This window comes from Hemiscyllium ocellatum, chromosome 25, assembly GCF_020745735.1.
Source record: "Hemiscyllium ocellatum isolate sHemOce1 chromosome 25, sHemOce1.pat.X.cur, whole genome shotgun sequence".
Lineage (NCBI taxonomy): Eukaryota > Metazoa > Chordata > Chondrichthyes > Orectolobiformes > Hemiscylliidae > Hemiscyllium > Hemiscyllium ocellatum.
Window position 1 is genome coordinate 23,657,237 of NC_083425.1, and position 22,950 is coordinate 23,680,186.

Consider the following 22,950-nt stretch of genomic DNA (forward strand, 5'->3'; position numbering starts at 1 on the left):
AGTCAATGTTTCTCTCGAGGTAAACTAGCAGATTGAGTCAGTAGTTAGGAAGGCAATTAGAATGTTGCCATTCATATGGAGAGGACTAGAATGTAAAAGCACGGATTTTACACAGAGGCTTTAGAAAACTCTGGTCAGACAACATTTAGAGCATTATGAGCAATTTTGGACCGAATACGTCTGGAAAGAAGTATTTGCTCTGGAGTGGGTCCAGAGAAGGTTCGTGTCCGAGGAATGAAAGGCTTAACATGAGAAATGTTTGAGGACTCTAGGACAATACTCAATGAAGTTTAGCAGGATGAGGGGGGATCTGAGTGAAACTTTTACAATACTGAATGGCTTGGACAGAGTGGACTTCAGGAAGATGTTTTCATTGGCGGGTGAGATGAGAACCCGAGGGCGCAACCTTAGAGAAAAGGGCCGACCTTTTAGAACGGAGGTAAGGAGAAACTTCTTTTGCCAGAGAGTGGTGAATCTGTAGAATTCATTGCCACTGAAGGCAGTGGAGGCCAGGTCATTTAGTATGTTTAAGATAGCAATAGGTTCTTGATTGTCAAGGGGATCAAAGGTTACAGGAAGAAAGCTGGAAAATGGGGTGGAAAAACCTATCCACCATGATTGAATGGCTGAGCAGACTCGATAGGCTGAATGGCTTAATTTCTGCTCCTATATCTTGTTGTCTTATGGACTGAAGGTGCATCATGCAAAAAGACAAGACAGATGCTGTGAGGATCTAAGGTGCAAAGTGAGTTAGTGTTTATAGAGAAAATGAGCTGGTCCAATCCATGTGTTGGATACTTCTCCCTGTGTTCAAATGGTCCTGACAGCGGCATTGCAATTGCAATGAGAGGTACAAGTGAACTCCAAAGTGCAGCATAGTGCAGAACTAACGGGCATGTGGCATGAAGGTCCGTTAAGGCTGGTATGTGTTTGATTTCAATGTTCTGCATGGAGAGTGTGATTGCAGTCCTTGGAGCATATTGGTGAATGTTGCCCGAGATAAGGGCCAGAGAAGCAAGTAGCGAGCTTGAAGCACTGGGTCACTGCACTTTTACATGTAAGGAATTGTCGTTTAATTTCTATCACGTGGATATGGGAATGGGAAATCAATGGATAGAAATAGGCCTCTTCCCCCCCCTCCACTCACCAGCGAGAATTCTGTCTGTATTCAACACTTGGTTCAAAGATGATACTTTTTGTTCTCAGCATCAAAATTGCCTGACTGCCAGTCTCCTGCAATGTTACCAATTTTCTAGTCCATATTATTCAGTACCTGGGAAGATTTTGATCATTTGATTTAAAATTGAAAATACAAAGAAAATTACTGCAGATGCTAGAGATGTGAAAAAAAGAATGAATTGCTGAAGAAACTCAGCAGGTCTGAAACATCTGTGAACAGACAAATGATTATCATTTTTATGTGACTCTTTGGACCTGTTAGTTTTGAAGAAGACTCTCATTGGGCTTGAAATGTTAATTCTTTCTCTCTGCACAGATGCTGCCAGACTGGCTGAGTTTCTGTGGCATTGTGTGTTTACTATTGAATCATACCTGTAAAGGCAATTTGATAAATTACAATTCCTGCTAGTTTGAATGCGGAAGGGTGACATAGAAAACTGACTATTTGAGCTGTGATTCTCCATTTAAGTATGGCTTCAGAGTCTGCTCTATTTACTTTGTCTTTTTAAGTGCTGAATTTTTTGAATTTGCAGTTACTTTATTACAGTAGGCAACATTATTTAAATAGGGTCGTCTTGCTTTGGAATCAAATTATTTAATTCATCAAATTAATAAACAAATCAATGGTTTTGATCAAATAAGGATCATGTATCCTACTGTTAATGTGTGTGTTCTGTAATTTAGAAGATAGGTGCTTATATGACTGCAAATGGCTAATTAAACAATGGCTATTAGTTATTGGATATAACTATGGCCAGATCCCATTTTGCATAAAGCATTCGAGGGTGTTGGTGTGTAAGGGTAGGGAAGTTTTCTACTGTACAAATTGCTGGTGAGTCCCCTTATTTATGAAAACGTTATTTCATTGGAGGCAGCTCAAAGAAGGTTCACAAGGATGATCTCAGGTGTGAAAGAATCTCCGGATAAGGGGACACCAATTTAAGACTGCGGTGAGGGGGGGATCCAAAATGGCGTCAACCCAGCAAGTCTGAGTCACAGTGCTCCTCTCAAGACTTGGGCAAAGTGGGTTACTCACCAAATCATTTAAAACAGCTGTTTAATTTAATTAGTTGCTTAGTATTAAATTTAAACAATCTAATCTTTAGTAAAAATAACTAAAGGGAAGGGAGCCCGCAGCTCTCAGCAAGCAGGAACCCCTCCCCAGCTGCAGCAGAGGCGTCCGCAGCCGCCCCAGGGGACTTGCCAACAGTGGCGAACCTCACAGAAATCCTCTCCAAACTGGATGTGAAGATCGATGCTTTTATTGAAGAGTCCCGAAGCCGATGGGACTCACTCTCGGCCGCGCTGCAAAAGCACGACCGAGATATTAAGGAAATCGAGGGGTGGGGCTAAAGGCCGCGACTTTCGAAACTACAGCGGCTGTGGATCGGGTCTGGACTCTCGAACAGCGAGTCTGAACCTTAGAGAATCACATTGATGACCTTGATAATCAAGGTCGTCGAAAAAATATTCGTTTGCTGGGCCTTCCTGAACGGAAAGAGGAAGGCCAGCTTACAGCTCGAACGGTGGCTTCCACAGCTGTTAAATCTGGAGGCTGGATCAGGCCAGGTAAGGGTAGAATGGGCCTACCGAGTTGCAATATGTGAGCCCGGCTCGGACCAGCGCCCCCGGCCGGTCCTGTTCCGACTGCAGAGCTATAAGGAGAGGCAGGTACTCTGAGAAGTCTCTAGAAATCTTGGAAAAGTTTCCCAAACCATGATCTATAAAGGATCCAAGATCATGTTATTCCAGGAATTTTCCCCAGCTCTGGTCAGAAAGAGGAAGGCATTCGATGAGGCGAAGAAATGTTTAAGGGACTTAAATATTCAGTGCTCCTTACGCTACCCAGCGACGCTATGCTTTAACCATGAAGGATCCGTGTATAACTTCGGATCGCCAGAAAAGGCTAAGGAATTTTTGGACTCTCTTAGATAAATTGTAAGAGATAATAGATGTTGGTATGCCTCCCCCCCCCCCCCCCCCCGGTTTGTATCCCCCCCATTTCTTTACCTTACTGTTTAATAATATCTTGGGGGGGGTGGAGAGAGGGATTTATTTATTTGTTCTCTACTTAACGATTTTCTCCAACCCCCCCCTCTGGTTTTTTAAAAATTATATATATATATAAGCCGGGGGGTCTAGTTAATGTTGGGGGGGGGGGGAATGTGGTTACCATATTCTATTTTACCTCTGTCTCTTGGAGCGGCGTTGTTTTCCCTTGTTATTTTGTATTGTTATATTTAATTATTACTTGTTGAGGTTGTAATTTTATAGTTATGTATGTTTATACATGGTATTAACATTACCAAATATATCCAGGTGTGGGTGGGGGGCGCGGGTAGGTAGGGTGCTCACTGTTAACTCTAGCTCTGTAGTATATTTGAATTTTCTTCATCCTATCGAGGCTTTCCTGGGTCGGGGGGGGGGCATGGTTGGGAGAGGGTACGATGGACTGTTGGTAAGGAAGTGATACCCCCTGGGAACAAGGGGGAAAATCTCTATTTAAATACATTTTATATTTTGTTTATTTCAAAATAGTCTTCTATTATATCAATGTGCAAGTACTAAAGAGCCTTTATTTTTGTAAATTTTATATGTTCTATGCTTGGGATGTTCTGGATAGGGTTTCCCCTCCTGAGGGGTCTCGGATTTGTCCAGATGATTATGGTTGATCGGTCTGTTAAGTGGTACACCTGGAATATCAGGGGGAGTAATTCACCAGTCGAAAGGAAGAAAATATTATCAAACCTCAAGAAAGAAAGGGTCTGTATACCTCTCCTACAAGAAACACACTAATTGTATAAAGACCACTTGAAATTACGACAGGGTGGATTTGATCAGGCCTGTTTTTCTTCTTTTAGCTCAAAAAGCAGGGGAGTTGTTATTCTTATTCGGAAGAATTTCCCTTTCAAAATCCTAAATCAGATAAAAGATGAATCTGGATGAAATATTCTGATGAAAGCCCTTACATATGGAGAGGAATATGGGATTTTAAAATTACACTCTTCCCCCCCTCCCCCCCAACAACCCGGCACATCCCTTTAAATTTATAATGGAAGCCTTCTCAAAATTGATGGCTCTCGGTGCCCGTCATACAATTATAGGGAGAGACTTTAATTGTATTATGGATCCGGAAATAGATAGGATTCCCAAAAGTACTGCAGGAGTATCTCCCAGATCTAGACAATTGGTGGATCTGAACAAAGAATTAGAATTAGTAGATGTATGGCGATGTCTTCATCCACAGGGCAGAGATTTTTCTTTTTACTCCAGTCCACATAAATGTCATACCAGAATTGATATGTTTTTTGCTCCCTTGATTTTTTAAAAAATTCTATATCATCCTGTAAAATAGGTGGTATAGCAATTTCCAATCACGCTGCTGTATATATGGAAATCAAGGCGAGGAACAACGGGACATCCCCTCGGCATTGGTGTATGGACCCCTTCCTGATGAAAGATAGTAAATTTGTAAAGTACTTCTCTCAAGAATTTATAACTTGTTTAGAAATTAATTTAGGTACGGCTGGCAACCCATCAAAGATGTAGGAGACCATCAAAGTTTACGCGCAAGGTTTGATCATCTCGTACTCAGTGACCCAGAAAAAATTAAAGGGAGAACAACAGCGTCTGCTCGAAGCTCGCTTAAAAGTATACGCTGATAGACCTTCTATTATCAAATTGCAAAGGATTATGGCCCTTAGGACAGCTCTAAACATCATGCCTACCCAAACGGCTAAGAGGGAAATATCATTTGCAAAACAAAAGTTATATGAATTTGGCGACAAACTGGGTAGATACTTAGCATTTCTTGCAAAGATAAAAAAGGCCCCTCAAACTATCACGTCTATCAAGAAAAGTACGGGTATTTTGACTCCTGATCATAAAAGGATTAATTTTCTAAAGATTGCATTTTATTCTGATTTATATAAATCGCAGGATTGTGAAGACAGGACTAGGAGGATGCAATCATTTTTTAAAAATTTGACCTTTCCGGACCTAACTCCGGAACAGGTATTGGTCTTAAATGCTCCCCTAACAGTCCAAGAAATACTTGACGCAATCAGGCAACTTCAGAGTGGTAAGGCACCTGGCCCAGATGGTTTTCAAGCTGAATTCTATCAAGAATTTACAGGAATACTGGCTGGTCCACTTATGGACATGTATAACTACGCATACAGTCAGGGTTGTCTCCCGCCATCGTTGAAAGAGGCAAATATCTCTCTTATCCTTAAAAACGGAAAGGATCTAGAAGATCGCGTGTCATACAGACCAACATCCTTGCTAAATGTAGATTTTAAAATATTTCTAAAACGTTAGCATTGAGACTAGAAAGGGTATTGCCACATATCATAAAGGAGGATCAGATGGGGTTTATTAAGGGCCGTGGATCATCCAATAATATTAGAAGGTTTTGAATGTGATTCAAGCCTGCCATCAGGGAAAGATACCAGGAGTAGTAGTCTCACTAGACGCGGAAAAGGCATTCAATAGGGTTGAATGGTGATATTTGTTTTACACATTGGAAAGGTTTGGCGTTGGAAAGGTGTTTACCAAACGGGTCTCAACACTGTATAGTGATCTCAAAGCACTTGTGGTTACCAATGGATTCGGTTCGGATAGCTTCAGTGTGGATAGGGGCTGCTGTCAGGTATGTCCTCTCTCGCCATTGTTATTTACGCTAATAATTGAGCCACTAGCAGAAGCTATATGGGCTGACCCTAATATAACAGCCCTGAGGACTGGTACAGGTAAACATAAAATTTCCCTTTATGCAGGTGACGTTCTTCTGTTCCTCAGTATTTCTCTGAGGTCCGTGCCTCACCTATTCCAAGTTATTAATACGTTTAGTGCATTCTCAGGCTATAAAATTAATTTCTCAAAATCAGAAGCTATGCCAATGGGTGGCCTTGCTATGATACCCCACTTAGTGGACAGATCCCACTTTCTCTTTTGGTGGTCCCTGGAGGGTTTCTTATATTTAGGCATTTTTATTACCCCAGTATTTGGTCAGTTATACAAGGCTAACTTTATGCATTCACTGGAAAGGATAAGGCAGGACCTCCAGCGATGGGGAGACCTTCCAATTTCCTGGCTGAGTAGAATAGCGTTAATTAAAATGAATGTACTTCCCCGTCTCCTATACCCTATGAGAATGCTTCCGGTGATGCTGCCGAGGCTGGCACTATGTAAATTATATGGCTGGTTTGGGTTCCTTTATCTGGAATAATAGATGGCCCCTCATTAAGCTGAAGAAGCTACAGCTTCCACAGGCAAGGGGAGGATTGGATTTTCCAGATTTTAGGAAATATCAGTTGAGTTCCCTATTAAGTTACATAGCTGATTGCAGATCAGACAAGACCCGATCAATCTGACTGGACATCGACGCTTCTCAAGTAAAATGTCCACTTATTAACCTTTTATTTTCAGACGAGGAAAATCATTACGGATCACTGTAAAAACCCTATGATACTAAACACAATTAAAGCTTGGAATTTAATGTGGCAAAATGAGGGCAACTCACGTAAAACATCCCCCTATGCATCGATAGTGGGAGCGTGGGGATTTCAACCGGGGTTTACAGATGCCACTTTTTTTTTTGTAGATATTTTTATTGAAATTTAACATTTTTGCAAATTTACAAAAATAAACAAAACTCTCAAATACAAACATTGATGTACAATTAAATCATATATACAATAGTCATAATTTAACAAAGAAAAGAGAAAGAAAGAAAACAAAAAAAAGAAAAAAAAAGAAACGAAAAAAGAAAAAAAAACTCAACTTTCTACTAATCTAACCTATAACTAACCAGAGTGTATACCTAAGTCTCTTACATGCTCGGAATGTATAAACATCAAATATAATAAAACCCGTATTCGCGCAGGATTCCTCTCCCAAGGGGCCCCGGAGCAGCCCGGTCTGAAATCTTCACTAAATAAAAGCCCTTGTTAGGATAGCCGAAATATCTGCATTTATATAATTCAAAAAGGGCTGCCATATTTTATAAAATAATTCAGTCTTTCGGTGCACCATATTTGTGAGGACGTCAAGGGGGATATATTCCATAATTAATCTGTGCCAATTTGAAAGTCCAGGGGGGCCCTCAGCCACCCAGTTCACCAAAATATTTTTCCTTGCACAGAAAGAGAGAATAGAAAATAGTCTCTTCCCATGCATATCCAGAGATGAGAGGTTCGAAAAGCCCAAAAGGAGAGATACAGGGTCCACCCTAATTTCCGTTCCTAAAATTTCTGTCAGGCTATTTGCCACTTTAGTCCAGTATCTGCGGATTTTCTGACAAGTCCACAGACAATGTACAAGAGTACCCACCTCTATTTTGCATTTGGGACACATTGGAGATGCTCCTGCCTTAAATTTTGCCAGTCGAGCCGGAGCTATATGGGCCCTATGAAGTATCTTTAGTTGGATAGCCTGAGTTCTGTTACAGATAGCAATTCTTCTAGCATTTTCCCAAATGTCATTCCACATATCCTCAGAGATTTCTAGCCCCAAGTCCTGCTCCCATGTTTTAAGCAGGTCATCCATGTCTCCTGAGACTCCATCATGTAGCAAATGGTATATAGTACTAACGGAGGATGCCCCCGCTGGTCGTAAGACATTACGTTCTCTGTCTGATATATAAAGACTATCTATTAATGTAGTCTTCCTCTGTATATAATCTCGAACTTGGAAGTATCGAAAGAGATCCCCATTAGGTATTCCGAATTTCAGACGCAGCTGCTCAAAGGACATCAGGATCCCATTTTTAAATAGGTCCCCTAAGCATGAGATGCCCCTGGATCTCCAGAGTTTAAAGGTGGCATCTGTAATCCCCGGTTGGAATCCCCATGCGCCTACTATTGGTGCATGGGGGGATGTTTTATGTGAGTTACCCTCATTTTGCCGCATTCTATTCCAGGCCTTAATTGTGTTTAATATTATGGGATTTTTACAGTGGTCTGTAATGATTTTCCTCTTATCTGAAAATAAAAGGTTAATAAGTGGGTATTTTACTTGGGAGGCTTCGATATCCAGCCAAATTGATTGTGGATCAGATGAAACCCAATCAGCTATGTAACTTAGTAGGAAGCTTAACTGATATTTCCTAAAGTCTGGGAAGTCCAGTCCTCCCCTTGCCTGTGGAAGCTGTAGCTTCTTCAGCTTAATAAGGGGCCGTCTATGGTTCCAAATAAAGGAGCCCAACCAGCCATATAATTTACGTAGGGCTAGCCTTGGCAGCATCAGCGGGAGCATTCTCATAGGATATAAGAGACGGGGCAGAACATTCATTTTAATTAATGCTATTCTCCCTAGCCAGGAAATCGGAAGGTGTCTCCATCGCTGGAGGTCCTGCCTTATCCTTTCCATTAATTGTACAAAATTAGCCCTATACAGCTGATCAAATACTGGCGTGATAAAAATACCTAAATATAAGAAGCCCTCCAGGGACCAACGGAAGGGAAAAGGGGATCCGTCCATTAAGTGGGGTATCATAGCCAGACCACCCATTGGCATGGCTTCCGATTTTGAAAAATTAATTTTATAGCCTGAGAATGCACTAAATGTATTAATAACTTGAATTAGACGAGGCACTGACATTAAAGGATTACTGAGGAATAAGAGAACGTCATCTGCATAGAGGGTAATTTTGTGTTTACCTGTACCAATCCTCGGGGCCATTATATTAGGATCAGTCCGGATGGCTTCTGCTAATGGTTCGATTATCAGTGTAAACAACAATGGTGAGAGAGGACATCCTTGACGGCAGCCCCTACCCACACTGAAGCCATCCGATCTTAACCCATTAGTAATAACAGCTGCTTTGGGGTCATTATACAATGTTGAAACCCATTTGGTAAACACCTGTCCAACGCCAAACCTTTCCAATGTGTAGAATAAATATGACCATTCAACCCTATCAAATGCCTTTTCCGCATCCAATGAAATGACTACTCCTGGTATCTTTCCCTGATGACAGGCTTGGATCATATTCAAGACCCTTCTGATATTATTGGATGATCTGCGGCCCTTAATAAATCCCGTCTGGTCCTCCTTTATAATATATGGCAGTACCCTTTCTAGTCTTAGTGCTAACATTTTTGAGAGAATTTTAAAGTCTACATTTAGTGAGGATATTGGTCTGTAAGATGCACAATCTTCTGGGTCTTTTCCTTTTTTGAGGATAAGAGAAATATTTGCTTCTTTCAGCGTGGGCGGGAGACAGACCTGACTATGCGCAAAATTATACGTATCCATAAGTGGGTCAACCAATATTCCTGTAAATTCTTTATAGAATTCAGCTTGAAAACCATCCGGGCCCGGTGCTTTTCCGCTCTGAAGTTGCCTAATTGCCTCAAGTATTTCTTGGACTGTTAAAGGGGTATTTAGGGCCGACACCTGTTCCGGAGTCAGGCCCGGGAAGGTCAAATTTTTAAAAAATGACTGCATCCTCCTGATCCTATCTTCACAATCCTGCGATCTATATAGTTCAGAATAAAATTCTTTAAAGGTCGCATTGATCTTTTTATGATCATGAGTCAGGGTACCTGTACTTTCCTTGATGGTCGGAATAGTTTGAGGGGCTTTCTTTTTCTTTGCAAGAAATGCTAAGTATCTACCCGGTTTGTCGCCATATTCATATAATCTTTGTTTCGCAAATAATATTTCCCTTTTAGCCGTTTGAGTAAGCGCGGTGTTTAAAGCTGTCCTAAGAGCTGTAATCCTCTGCAATTTTGTGATAGAAGGTCTATCAGCGTATGCTGTTTCGGCTGCTTTTAGGCGAGCTTCGAGCAGACGCTGTTGCTCTCCCTTCATTTTCCTCTGGGTCGCTGAATAGGAGATGATCAAACCTCGTGCATAAGCTTTGATGGTCTCCCACATCATTGACGGATTGCTAGCCGTACCAGTATTAATTTCTAAAAAAGTTTTAAGTTCTTGGGAGAAGTACTTTAAAAATTTGCTATCTTTTATCAGGAAGGGGTCCATACGCCAATGCCGAGCAGATGTCCCATTGTTCTTTACCTTAGTTTCCATGTATACAGCGGCATGGTCAGAGATTGCTATAGTACCTATTTTACAGGTTGCTATAGAGTTTAGAAAAGTCGATGGGGCAAAAAACATATCAATTCTTGTGTGACATTTATGTGGATTAGAGTAGAAAGAAAAATCTCTACCCTGTGGATGGAGACATCTCCATACATCTACCAATCCTAATTCTTTATTCAGGTCCGCCAGTTGTCTAGATCTGGGAGATACTCCAGCGGCACTCTTGGGAATCCTGTCTATTTCCGGATCCATAATACAATTAAAGTCTCCCCCTATAATTGTATGACGGGCACCAAAGGCCATCAGTTTTGAAAAAGCTTCCGTTATGAATTTAAAGGGGTGTGCCGGGGGGCAGTATACATTTAAGATCCCATATTCCTCTCCATTTATGAGGGCTTTAATCAAAATATATCGTCCAGATTCGTCTTTTATCTGATTTAGAATTTTCAAAGGGAAGTTCTTCCGGACAAGGATAACGACTCCCCTGCTTTTTGAATTAAAAGAGGAAAAAAAGGCCTGATCAAATCCGCCCTGTCGTAATTTTAAGTGTTCTTTATCCGACAGGTGTGTCTCCTGTAGGAGAGCTATATCAACTCTCTCCTTCTTAAGATTTGATAATATTTTCTTCCTTTTAACTGGCGAATTACTCCCCCTGACATTCCAGGTGCACCACTTAACCGACTGTTCAGCCATAATCATCTGGACAGATCCGAGACCCCTCGGGAGGGGAAACCCCATCTAGAACATCCCGAGCATGGAGCATACAAGATTTACAAAAGTAAAGATTCTCTGATACACTCAAAACAATATAACAAAAAACTCTTTCTAAGTATAAAAATATAAAACATTCCGAATTGGAGATTTTCTCCCTTGTTCCCAGGGAGCGTCACTTACTCTCCCACAGTCCATCTTACCCTCTTCCAACCAGTGCCCCACCCTTGACCCAGGTGTTCCTCAATAAAATGAGGAGAATTCAAATATAATATAAAGCTAGAGTTAACAGTGAACACCCCACCCCCACCCACACCCACATCTAAATATATTTGGGAATATTAATACCATATATAACTATAAGATTACAATCTCAACACGTAATACTTAAATATAATACCACAAAATAACAGGGGAAAGAAAAACAACCCCGCTCCTAAAAACAGAAGTAAAATAGAATAAGGTAACCACCTCCCCCCATCAACATTAACCAAACGCCCCAACCTATATATATACATACACACATAGGGGGAAAGATAAGAAAAGATGAAGGGATGTAAACCAAAATAATGGGAAAGGCAGACCAGCGTCCACACTCTCTTACAGCTTATTTAAGAGAGTCCAAGAATTCCTTAGCCTTCTCCGGTGATCCGAAGTTATATATGGATCCTTCGTGGCTAAGGCGTAGCGTCGCTGGATATCGTAAGGAGTACTGGATATTTAAGTCCCTTAAACGCTTCTTCGCCTCATCGAATGCCTTCCTCTTTCGGACCAAAGCTGGGGAGAAGTCCTGGAACAGCATGATCCTGGATCCTTTGTGGGTCATAGCTTGGGGATCTTTTCCCAGATTTCTTGAGGCTTCCAGGAGCATCTGCCCCTCCCTATAGCTCTGCAGCTGGAACAGGACCGGGCGTGGGCGCTGGGTTGAGCCGGGCCCACGTACTGTGACCCGGTAGGCCCATTCTACCCTTACCTGGCCTGATCCAGCCTGCAGATTTAAAAGTTGTGGCAGCCAATGCTCTAAGAATGCTGTCAGCTGGCCTCCCTCTTCCTGCTCGGGAAGGCCCAACAACCGAATATTTTTTCTACGACATCGATTTTCGAGGTCATCAATGTGGTTTTCTAGGTTCTGGACTCGATTCTCGAGAAAACGGATGTGGTCGGCTGTTGATTTTATCCCAGTCTCTGAGGCTGCGGCCTTCGACTCCACCTCTCTGACTCGGCACTCCAATTCCTGAATGTCTCTGCCCTGCTTCTGCAGCTCGGCTGATAGTGCTTCTCTGCTCTGCCGAGACTCATCGATAAAAGCATCAATCTTCGCCTCCCACCTGGCAAACCTCTCCTCAAAGCTCATCTTCATTGGTAAATCTCCTGCAGTAGCTGAAGACACCTTTGTTGCAGCTGAAGAGGGAGAGGGTGGGGGAGGGGTCCTGCTTTCTTAGAGCCGCCTGTTCCCTTCCCTTTACTCATTTTCCAGCTAGTATTAGACTATTTAAATGTACTAATAGGTAACTATTTAAGGTTAACAACTATTATAAATGGTTTAGTGAGTGTGGTGGGGGTGGATAGCCCACTTTTCCCAAGTTTTGGGTAGAGCACTGTGGACTCAGTCTTGCTGGGTCGCCGCCATCTTGGATCCCCCACAGATGCCACTTTTAAGCTCTGGAGATCCAGGGGTATCTCATGTCTGGGGGACCTATTTAAAGAAGGGGTCCTGATACCTTTTGAACAGTTGCGTCAGAAATTTGGATTACCTAATGGAGGCCTCTTTCAATACTTCCAAATTCAAGATTATATACAGAAGAAGACTACGTTATTAGATAGTCTTCATAAATCAGATAGAGAATGTAGAGTGCTATGACCAATGGGGGTATCTTCCGTCCGTACTATTTATCATTTACTACATGATGAAATATCGGGTGATATAGGCAGTCTGCTTAAAACATGGGATCAGGATTTGGGACCAGAAGTCTCTATAGAAACGTGGGATGAGATTTGGGAAAATGCTGGAAGAATCACCATCTGCAACAGAACTCAGGCTATCCAGCTGAAGATACTTAGGGCCCATATAGCACCGAATGGATTGGCAAAATTTAAGGTAGGAGCATGTCCAATGTGTCCCAAATGTAAAATAGAGGTGGGCACTCTTGTACATTGCCTATGGACCTATCATAAGATCCGTAGATACTGGATTGAAGTAGCAAGTACCCTGACAGAAATTTTAGGAACGGAAATTAAAGTGGACCCTGTATCTCTCCTTTTGGGCTCTTTGAACCTACCCTCCCTGGATATGCATGGGAAGAGATTATTTTCTATTCTCCCTTTTCTGTACAAGGAAAAATATTTTGGTGAACTGGGTGGCTGAGGGCCCCCCTGGACTTTCAAATTGGCACAGATTAATTATGGAATGTATTTCCCTCGACTTACTTACAAATATGGTGCACCGAAAGACCGAATTATTTCATAAAATATGGCAGCCCTTGAATTATATAAATACAGCTGTTTCGGCTATCCTAGCAAGAGCTTTTATTTAATTGAGATTACGAACCTGGCTGGTCTGGGGCCCCTTGGGAGAGGAATCCTGCATGAATACGGGTTTTGTTATATTTGATGTTAACACATTCCGAGCATGTATCTGTGTTACTCGTTTTTTTTTCTCTTTCTCTTATTTGAATAAGGTAAGAGACTTAATTATACACTCTGGTTAGTTGTAGGTTAGATTAGTAGTTAGTTGAGTTTTTTTTTCTCAGTATTTTTCTTTTGTTAAATTTTGGTTATTATTTATTTAAGATTTAATTGTATATCAATGTTTGTAATTGAGAGTTTTGTTTATTTTTGTAAACTTGTAAAAATGTTAAATTTCTAATAAAAATATCTATTTTAAAAAAAAGACTGCGGTGAGGAGGAATCTGTTCTCGGAGGGCTTGAGTGTCTTTGGAACATCTGGCTGTAGAGAGCTTGAGGATAGTCTTTGTGTGTGTGTGTGTGTGTGTGTGTGTGTGTGTGTGTGTGTGTTTTCAAGGCTGAGAAAATCTTGATCAGTATGATAATTGAGGATTACAGGAAAAGGGCAGGAAAATAGACATAAATGTTGGATCAATCGTGATGGTATTGAATGATGGAGTAGGCTCAAGTCCGAATGCCGCCTCCTGTTCCTATTTCTTTGTTTTTAAATGCTTAAAAAAGCTGGTGAATTTTACATATTTGTCGATGTATTTGAATTTCTACAGATTATTCTCTGTATTGGTCTCGTTATTCTGGTGATCAGCACATTTACAACGCTGACTGCAACAAGTGACCAATCAGTGACACCTGAAAAGCCACTTCAGGATATTAACCATGAGAAGCTACAAAATGAAGGGGACCCGCAACAGAAAATCTCAGGTAATTGAGAGAATTGGTGATTTTCAAATGTTTAATCTTGTTTTACCTCAGCTGAGAAGAGTGACACATAACGTTACAGATGAGCAGCAAATAAAGCTTAGTTGAAATGAAATAGAAATTATTTGGATAAGAAGTTTAAACGCCAAGATTGTATAAATCTAAGAGGATTCAAAGAAAAATCGGTGACATTGGGATTCACTAATTACTAATAATTTAGCAGAACTAATTTACACTTCTCCAATTGAAGAGATGGAACACACGGGCCAAAAGGCTTTTTCAGTTGGGTGCAGCAATGATAGTGTGTACTTTAGCCCTGAGTTAAGTATTTCTGAATAAATGATGATTATCCTTTAAACTTATCCATCATTTGACACCTCCTAACAATTGTTCTTGACTTAGTAGTACAGAGCTAGGTGTATTCATGGTTCTAACAAGCTGATTATTATACCCAATCCTTCCATAATAGAGAAGAAAAACCAACAGATAGAATTGGTGAGGAGCAATGCAGATGAGCATCTGGTTAATATGTTTATATATTGCACAAAAATTATAGATGTAATGAACTCTTGAAAAATATTGATAATGTGTATACATGCACATTTTCCAGCAATTGGTGATAAAACACATTCTATTTAGCTTCCAGAAATTATCAGTGTGAACTTCTTGTAATTTTTTCTTCCTGTAATAGTGACAGATTTCCATTACTTTTAAAATAGCATGCGCTGAAAAGTACTAGCCTAATCTAAAGAAAACAATTAGGAGCCTGCTACACTTTTAGATATTTTACAGAAATATTCTCTTACAAAACTATTATATTATCAATTCCTGTCATTCTGTTGGTTCCTGGAATCTGTAGTTTTGCCAGCAATTTGCCCTTTGCAGACTGGTGTTGCATGCTTTGTAACAGCATTAAGAATAATTGTATGCTATAACATTTTAGGGTGGATTCACGAAACTCAAACTGTGATTAACTTTAGATTAATTTAGCTAATTCAGCTGGAGCAAATATTGAGAGCAGACAAATAATTACAAGAAAAATCCATAATGGCTCAGATACTTTTTGATAAAATATTTCAGATATCAAAAGAAAATCTCTGACATTACAAGTTTAGTACCAATCCCTTTGGATTGGATTATACTTCATACGGCTTGCATATAATTTGAGAGACTTCAAGAAGTATCGATGTATTTCTTACAGACTGGGATTCTTCTCAGAACATTGAACAATTCTTTTTGGCTGGAGACTAGTCTGTCAGCTTTCAGAATCACACTTTCCTCTTGCCGTACCAGTCAGGATCAGTTTTCTCCCTCGTTTTTGTTTTCTTAAACCGTATTCTCTGTGGTTAACAATGGTCCTCCTATGATTAACTAACTTAACATCTAACCAGCTACCATCCCTGCACATGGCATCATACATTGTTTAATAAGCTGGAGAGTACCTTTGGTAAGCAGATGCATTTAAACCGGGGCAAATCACCAACACCAGCAATGCATCTGTTCTTTCAGTTTTAAATGCACAGCTGTGCAAAATTCAACTAGCCCTAACTTCCTTCACTGTTTCAACAAAAATAATGAGAAAAATTGTGAGGGTCTCGACAGTGGAGTATGTTGACTTGATGGCAAATTTCTGGAATGGCCTGATGCTGCTTTGCAGGTGACCTCTTTAACCCTCAATTCTTATGAAGTCAAATTTTTAGTCTGTCTTAATATATTCTTAAATGCAATTGACAAATTCTATTATGATACCTGTGGGAAACCATAAAGCAATCTACCTAGAATTACCAAATGACTCCTCCACACATGAAGACATTTCCAACAAGAAACGTGGGTAGGTGATGGCCTAGGGATATATTATTGCTAAACTGTTAATCCAGAGACCCAGCTCATGTTATGGGGATCTGGGTTTGAATGGCAGATGGTGGAATTTGAATTCAGCAATAATCTGGAAACCTGAGTCGAATGATGACCATGAAACAATTGTCAATTGTCATGAAAAACCTATCTTCTTCACTAGTGTCCTGTTTAGGGAAGGAAATCTGCCATCCTTACTGGATTGCCCCATTCATGATTCTGGATCCTCAACAAAGTGCTTAACTCTTAGCTGCCCTCTGGGTAATTTAGGGATGGGCCATAAATGCTGGTCCAGCCAGTGACTCCCTCATCCCATGAATAAGTTTTTAAAAAAAACACCTTTTAGTTTCTACTTTCTCACAAATTGGAATGTATACAATTTCTGCATGAATTAACAGATGAATTATTATTCTAAGTAATAAGTAAAATGTATTTTAAATAGTGACAGTGAAAATTAATCTTGCCCAACCACAACCATCCCCATCACTACCCTCATAAATGTGGCAATGTGTTGCTAAATTTCCATAGTTTATTCTTTATTCACGCAGGGTAGTTCAGGAGTCCTAACCAATAAAAACTTTCACCTCTGGGTTTCATGACCTCAGTTATTGTCAATAAAGCACACTTTTATAAGCCTTCACCCCCAAAGGTCACAAGGGCCCTGATGGTGAATTTTCTATTCCTGTTCCTAATAAATATTCATAAATCTAGAGTTCCTTTTCCAACCAATAACACTCCCAGTGCTGATTTGTATGTTGGTAAGTATGTTCATAACGCTCTTGGTTATAGTTTGCCTGCCGGTGGGAAACACCAAGCCCTTTCACACCTCCAAACTATTCTCATTACTTTTTATTCTAGTCCATATTTAGCCAGGTCACAGATTGCCTTCAAAAACTTATTTCTCGTTTTCTGCTGATCAGAAATACTGACTACTTCTCTTTGGTCTTTATCCATGAGTTCAACCTTCAAGTTATCTGTTTGTAGTTCTGACCTCATGATTTTAGAATCAACTTCCTGTTAATGTTCCTTCCAGGTCCAGAATCTTCAGTTTACATTAACCAATATTTCTTCCTATCCCAGGAAGCTACAATTTATCCCTTTACTAATGATGCAAACTCTTTTAAAAATCCTTTTCTCACATTGCCACTGTTTGAGTACACAGCAGTGATAGATTGTTACCTGTGTATAAACTACCCTGACTTTTCATTGCTGTGTATTTCTTCTGGGGTCCTCGGAGCCCAGGTTTCATACGAATGCAAAGCGCATGTCGCTCTGGGAATGCTGCTAAGTGGAATAAGTGGGAGGGAAAATGTATACCATCTTAGAGCATAAGCTGATATTTTTGAAATTTAAAGATCTGTCTGAATATTATTGAATGTATGAGGAGGTGATTGGATGATTCTGTGGGTGAATAAATGGACAGGTGGGATTGATGGATGAGGTTGGTGGTATGTGGGTGAGGCTTGTGGGTTACACAGTAGGACTCGGAATTGATAATGGTATAATATTGTTGGGAGTGTTAAGTGTTTTGTTGTATAATTACTGAAGTGTGAGACTATGTGTAATGTGTCTAACCTTTCCTGGGTAACTGCCTAGCTAAGTACACTGAAACTGTCTGGTAACCTGACTCTTCAGAGTTGGAGACATTTGCAGAGGATCCTAAGGAGCAGTGGGATTGTCATTTTAAGTCTGTCCACTTCTACTGTGGGTCCATGTATCAGGACTTCCACAAGTGCCCTAAGTATATCTTCAGTCCTACGTTCAGTCTTTGCATATTCAAAGACTAGAAGGTTTGGCACATTGTTTTAAACAATTGCAGATTCCCATTGCATTTTAAAGAAAATACGAGTTTTTAAGTACTGCTTCTGGATGTGATGATACTATGGCTTTAAGAAGTGTATTTTTGTCCTTTTTTTGAAGAGGTTTTGAGCCTCAGTTGCTGAGCTGTCTGTTGCAAGTCAATAAACATTGGTGAGGCCTTCTGATTTTTTTTTTAAAAGTTGGAACAATGGAAGCAGCATGAATGAGTAGAGTTAGTTTTCCATAGAACCAGGGTTTTAGTTTAGCTTTCAGCAGTTGCTGGGGTTTTGAACTTGCCTGTGGAAGCCGCTCATCTTTCTCTGCGACAGCAAAAAGCTTGAATTCTCTCTGTCTCTGCCAGAATATTCTTTTGGTATTCATTCCTCCTAGACTGAAGAAACATGGCATGTGAGGCAATCTATTTTATTGGATTTTAACTGTATTGCAATGTTTTGTTTAGAGCTGAGTAACATGAGTAATTAAATTGCGCCTAGAATATAATATAGAATATAGAACTTTACAGCACAGTACAGGCCCTTCAGCCCTCGATGTTGTGCCAACCTGTGGAACCAATCTGAAGCCCGTCTAACGTATTCCATTCTCGTCCATATGCCTATCCAATGACTGTTTAAATGCCCTGAAAGTTAGCGAGTCTACTACTGTTGCAGGCAGTGCATTCCACACCCCTACTACGCTGAGTAAAGAAACTACTTCTGGCATCTGTCCTATATCTGTCACCCCTCATTTTAAAGCTATGTCCCCTCGTGCTAGCCATCACCATTCAAGGAAAAAGGCTCTCACTATCCAACCTATCTAACCCTCTGATTATCTTATGTCTCAATTAAGTCGTCTCTCAACCTTCTTCATTATAACGAAAGCAGCCTCAAATCCCTCAGCCTTTCCTCATAAGGCCCTCCCTCCATTCCAGTCAATGTCCTAGTAAATCTCCTCCAAACTCTTTCTAAAGCTTCTACATCCTTCCTATAGTGGTAACCAAACTATACGCAATACTCCCCAAATGTGGCCACACAAGAGTTTTGTACAGCTCCAGCATGCTCTCATGGTTTGGAAACTCAGTCCCTCTACCAATAAAAGCTAACGCACCGTATGCCGCCTTAAAATCAACCTACCAACCTGGGTGGCAACTTCCAAGGACACTGAGACCTCTCTACTCATTTACACTACCAAGAATCTTACCATTAGCCCAGTACTCTGCATTCCTGTTACTCCTTCCAAAGTGAATTGTCTCTCACTTTTCCATATTAAACTCCATTTGTCACCTCTCAGCCCAGCTCTGCAGCTTATCTTGCCTTACACTCATCTTTAAACAAGGTAGAAGTTAGGATCTCAGCAATCTTTGTGTTACATTTGAGGGGAGGTTGGTCTGGTCCATAAGTTGCGTTATATTTATGAATAAACTGCCATAAATATGTATAATGGTAAAGCATGTAAAATGAGCTTAGCTACATCTATTTTGCATTCAATTCGAAGTTTCAACTAAGCTGTTGTATTAGCAAAATGTAACCAAACTTCCTGATGTTTGCATGAAATCTGCCCTCTGACATCTGTTTACCATGCTTATCCAACTTGTTGCACTGCATGGTACCCTTAAGATTGCGTATATATGTATCTTAAAGTGAACATTGCTTTTGCATGGCATGTGCCCGCAGTGTATATTTCTGATGGCTGTCAGGTCTTGATGATTGAAGGAAATATTGGTTAGGCAATTAGTCCATTCTGATAAAGAAATCTTGTTACTTGTTAATGCAGAAATTGGCCACTTTGTTCTAGGACCTGAAATTCAGTATCTATTCAAAAATAAAGCATTTTTTTCTATTTAGCCATAGACTGCATTTTTCTGGCAAATAACTTAAGGTCAACTCAACTAAGACACACTAAATTACTTCGACATTCCAAAGCCTTATTAATGCAGGACTGCACAATGTTCAGTATGTGGTATATTGACTTAAGAGCAAATGACTATAAACGCTGGAAATCTGAAATAAAATGTTTGAGCATATTACATTTATTTTGGGGGATAAGTTTGAAAATGTACAAAATTAGTTCAACAATTACTTGTAATTTATTGGTAGTTACTCAGAATTTAATGCCAGGAGTATTAGTTATTTGATAAATTTCAACTTGCTGTAACCTTTTTTTAGCAATGTGACTTGATGTCAAATTATTATTTTTTCACAAAAGGCACAATACTAGTTTTTTTTTGCAAATTTGTTTCTGATGTATTCAGATGGCAAAATTCATTCGTACCATGCTATGGATTATCTAAATTGTCATTGATATGTCAGCATTTCTTTATGATGATCAGTATACTGCTAGACTAACCAATAAACAATGACTTTATTCCACTTCTAAATATTACCACAGTTTTAGTGAAAATATTTATAGATTAATGAATATTCAGAGTGGGTCCAAAATACCAGTGATGAGAACCCATGCCATGATTGGCATTCCTATGCAGACTATTGTCTGTTAGTCATTGTGAGGTACAGTACAAATGAGAGGGACCGTATTATTGAAGAGGAGAGTATGAAACTGACTGGTAAGCTGGAGGAGATACTTGTTAGGAAGGAAGATGTGTTGGGCATTTTGAAAAGCTTGAGGATAGACAAGTCCCCCGGGCCTGACGGGATATATCCTAGGATTATGTGGGAAGCAAGAGAGGAAATTGCAGAGCCGTTGGCAATGATCTTTTCGTCTTCACTGTCAACGGGGGTGGTACCAGGGGACTGGAGAGTTGCAAATGTTGTGCCCCTGTTCAAAGGGAATAGGCATAACCCTGGGAATTACAGGCCAGTTAGTCTTTCTTCGGTGGTAGGCAAAGTAATGGAAAGGGTACTGAGGGATAGGAATTATGAGTATCTGGAAAGAAACTGCTTGATTAGGGACAGCCAGCACGAATTTGTGAGTGATAGGTCTTGCCTTACAAGTCTTACTGAATTCTTTTGAGGAGGTGACCAAGCATGTGAATGAAGGTAGGGCAGTGGATGTAGTGGACATGGATTTTAGTAAGGTATTTGATAAGGTTCCCCTTGGTAGGCTTTTGCGGAAAGTCAGGAGGCATGGGATAGTGAGAAATTTGGCCATTTGGATAGAGAACTGGCTAACTGGTCGAAGTCAGAGAGTGGTGGTAGATGGTAAATATTCAGCCTGGAGCCCAGTTACAAGTGGAGTTCCGCAGGGATTAGTTCTGGGTCCTTTGCTGTTTGTAATTTTTATTAATGACTTGGAAGAGGGAGTCGAAGGGTGGGTCAGTAAATTTGCAGACGGTACGAAGATTGGTGGAGTTGTTGATAGTGAGGCTGTTGTCAGCTGCAATGGGACTTCGATATGATGCAGAGCTGGGCTGAGGAGTGGCAGGTGGAATTCAACCCTGTCAAGTGTGAGGTTGTCCATTTTAGAAGGACAAATAAGAATGCGGAATACAGGGTTAATGGGAAGGTTCTTAGTAAGGTGGGGGAGCAGAGGGATCTTGGGGTCTATGTTCATAGCTCTTTGAAAGTTGCCACTCAGGTGGGTAGAGCTTGGAAGAAGGCCTATGGTATATTAGCGTTCATTAGCAGATGGATTGAATTCAAGAGTCATGAGGTGATGTTGCAGCTTTACAGGACGTTGGTAAGGCCACATTTGGAGTATTGTGTGCAATTCTGGTCGCCTCACTTTAGGAAAGATGTGGAAGCTTTGGAGAGAGTGCAGAGGAGATTTACTAGGCTGTTGCCTGGAATGGAGAATAGGTCGTACGAGGATAGGTTGAGAGTGCTAGGCCTTTTCTCATTGGAACGGCGAAGGATGAGGTGTGACTTGATAAAGGTTTATAAGATGATCAGGGGAATAGCTAGAGTAGACAGTCAGAGACTTTTTCCCCGTGTACAACAGAATGTTACAAGGGGACATAAATTTAAGGTGAAGGGTGGAAGGTATAGGGGGATGTCAGGGGTAGGTTCTTTACCCTGAGAGTGGTGGGGGCATGGAATGCGCTGCCTGTGGGACTGGCAGAGGCAGAATCATTGGTGACCTTTAAGCAGCAATTGGATAGTTACGTGGATAGGTGCTTAAGCTAGGACGTGGGCCGAAGGGCCTGTTCTGTGCTGTATTGTTCTATGTTCTAACCCATTCATGCTGACCAGATATCCTAACCTAATTTAGTCCCCATTCCCAGATTTGTGATAACCTAATGTGTGTGCGATGATTTCATTGTTCATTTTTAATAAGACACATTTTCATTGGTTTATGGCCATCTCATTTGAGACAAATATTGTGGAAGTCCCATGACACTAATAACCTGAGCTTGTTTTAGGGGTCATTGATACTGGCATTACAGTCCCAATGAGGGATTCCATCATTTGTGTACTTGTATATAAACATATCTTTAAAGAGAAACAGAAATTAGGACCCTGTTGTAAAGTCCAAAATGTAATTCCCTTTCACAAACAATGAAGAAGCTGCAGTAAAATCATGAATGATGGATATTTTCTTCAAGAATGTCTGTTTCCAGACATAGGTGTCAGTGACATCACTATAAAGTGTTGAACCCTTTTCCAGTCAATATTAAGTGTTCACTTTGCCTCCTTCAAAATATTATGCTGTAATCAAGAGGAAAGACATAATCCTTTGCAGATTCTGCCATCACTTCGGTTCTACTTTATTGGTAAAAATGGACTTATACAGTCTTTCCCTTGAAGGTGAAACAGTGGATAAATTTATTAAGTGCTGACTTTTTGGTTTTAGATCCATTAATGTGCCTTTGTGTAACTCCTTGAATGTAAACTGATGAATGTAAAGTGATAATGCCAACGCTATACAAGATCATGCAATGAATCTATTACATCTGTTTGTGTTCTTCTCTCTGCAGCTGATCACATTATGTAGTTTAACTGCCGTCAAATGAATATGGTAATTGTATATCCACTCTGGCTAAATTTGCGATCTTGCCTTGCTTTAAGGAACTTCGTAGATTTT

At 40.4% G+C, this 22,950-nt stretch overlaps 1 protein-coding gene across 3 annotated transcripts in view; it reads left to right on the top strand.

The window, feature by feature from the left end:
- Window positions 1-22,950, top strand: part of slc38a10 (solute carrier family 38 member 10) — a 141,190-nt gene that overhangs the window by 59,665 nt on the left and 58,575 nt on the right. For all 3 annotated transcript variants that reach the window (XM_060844922.1, XM_060844923.1, XM_060844924.1), the window contains one exon: window positions 14,169-14,322. In XM_060844922.1, coding sequence (XP_060700905.1) covers window positions 14,169-14,322 — 154 coding nt within the window. The remainder of the gene's footprint in view (window positions 1-14,168; window positions 14,323-22,950) is intronic.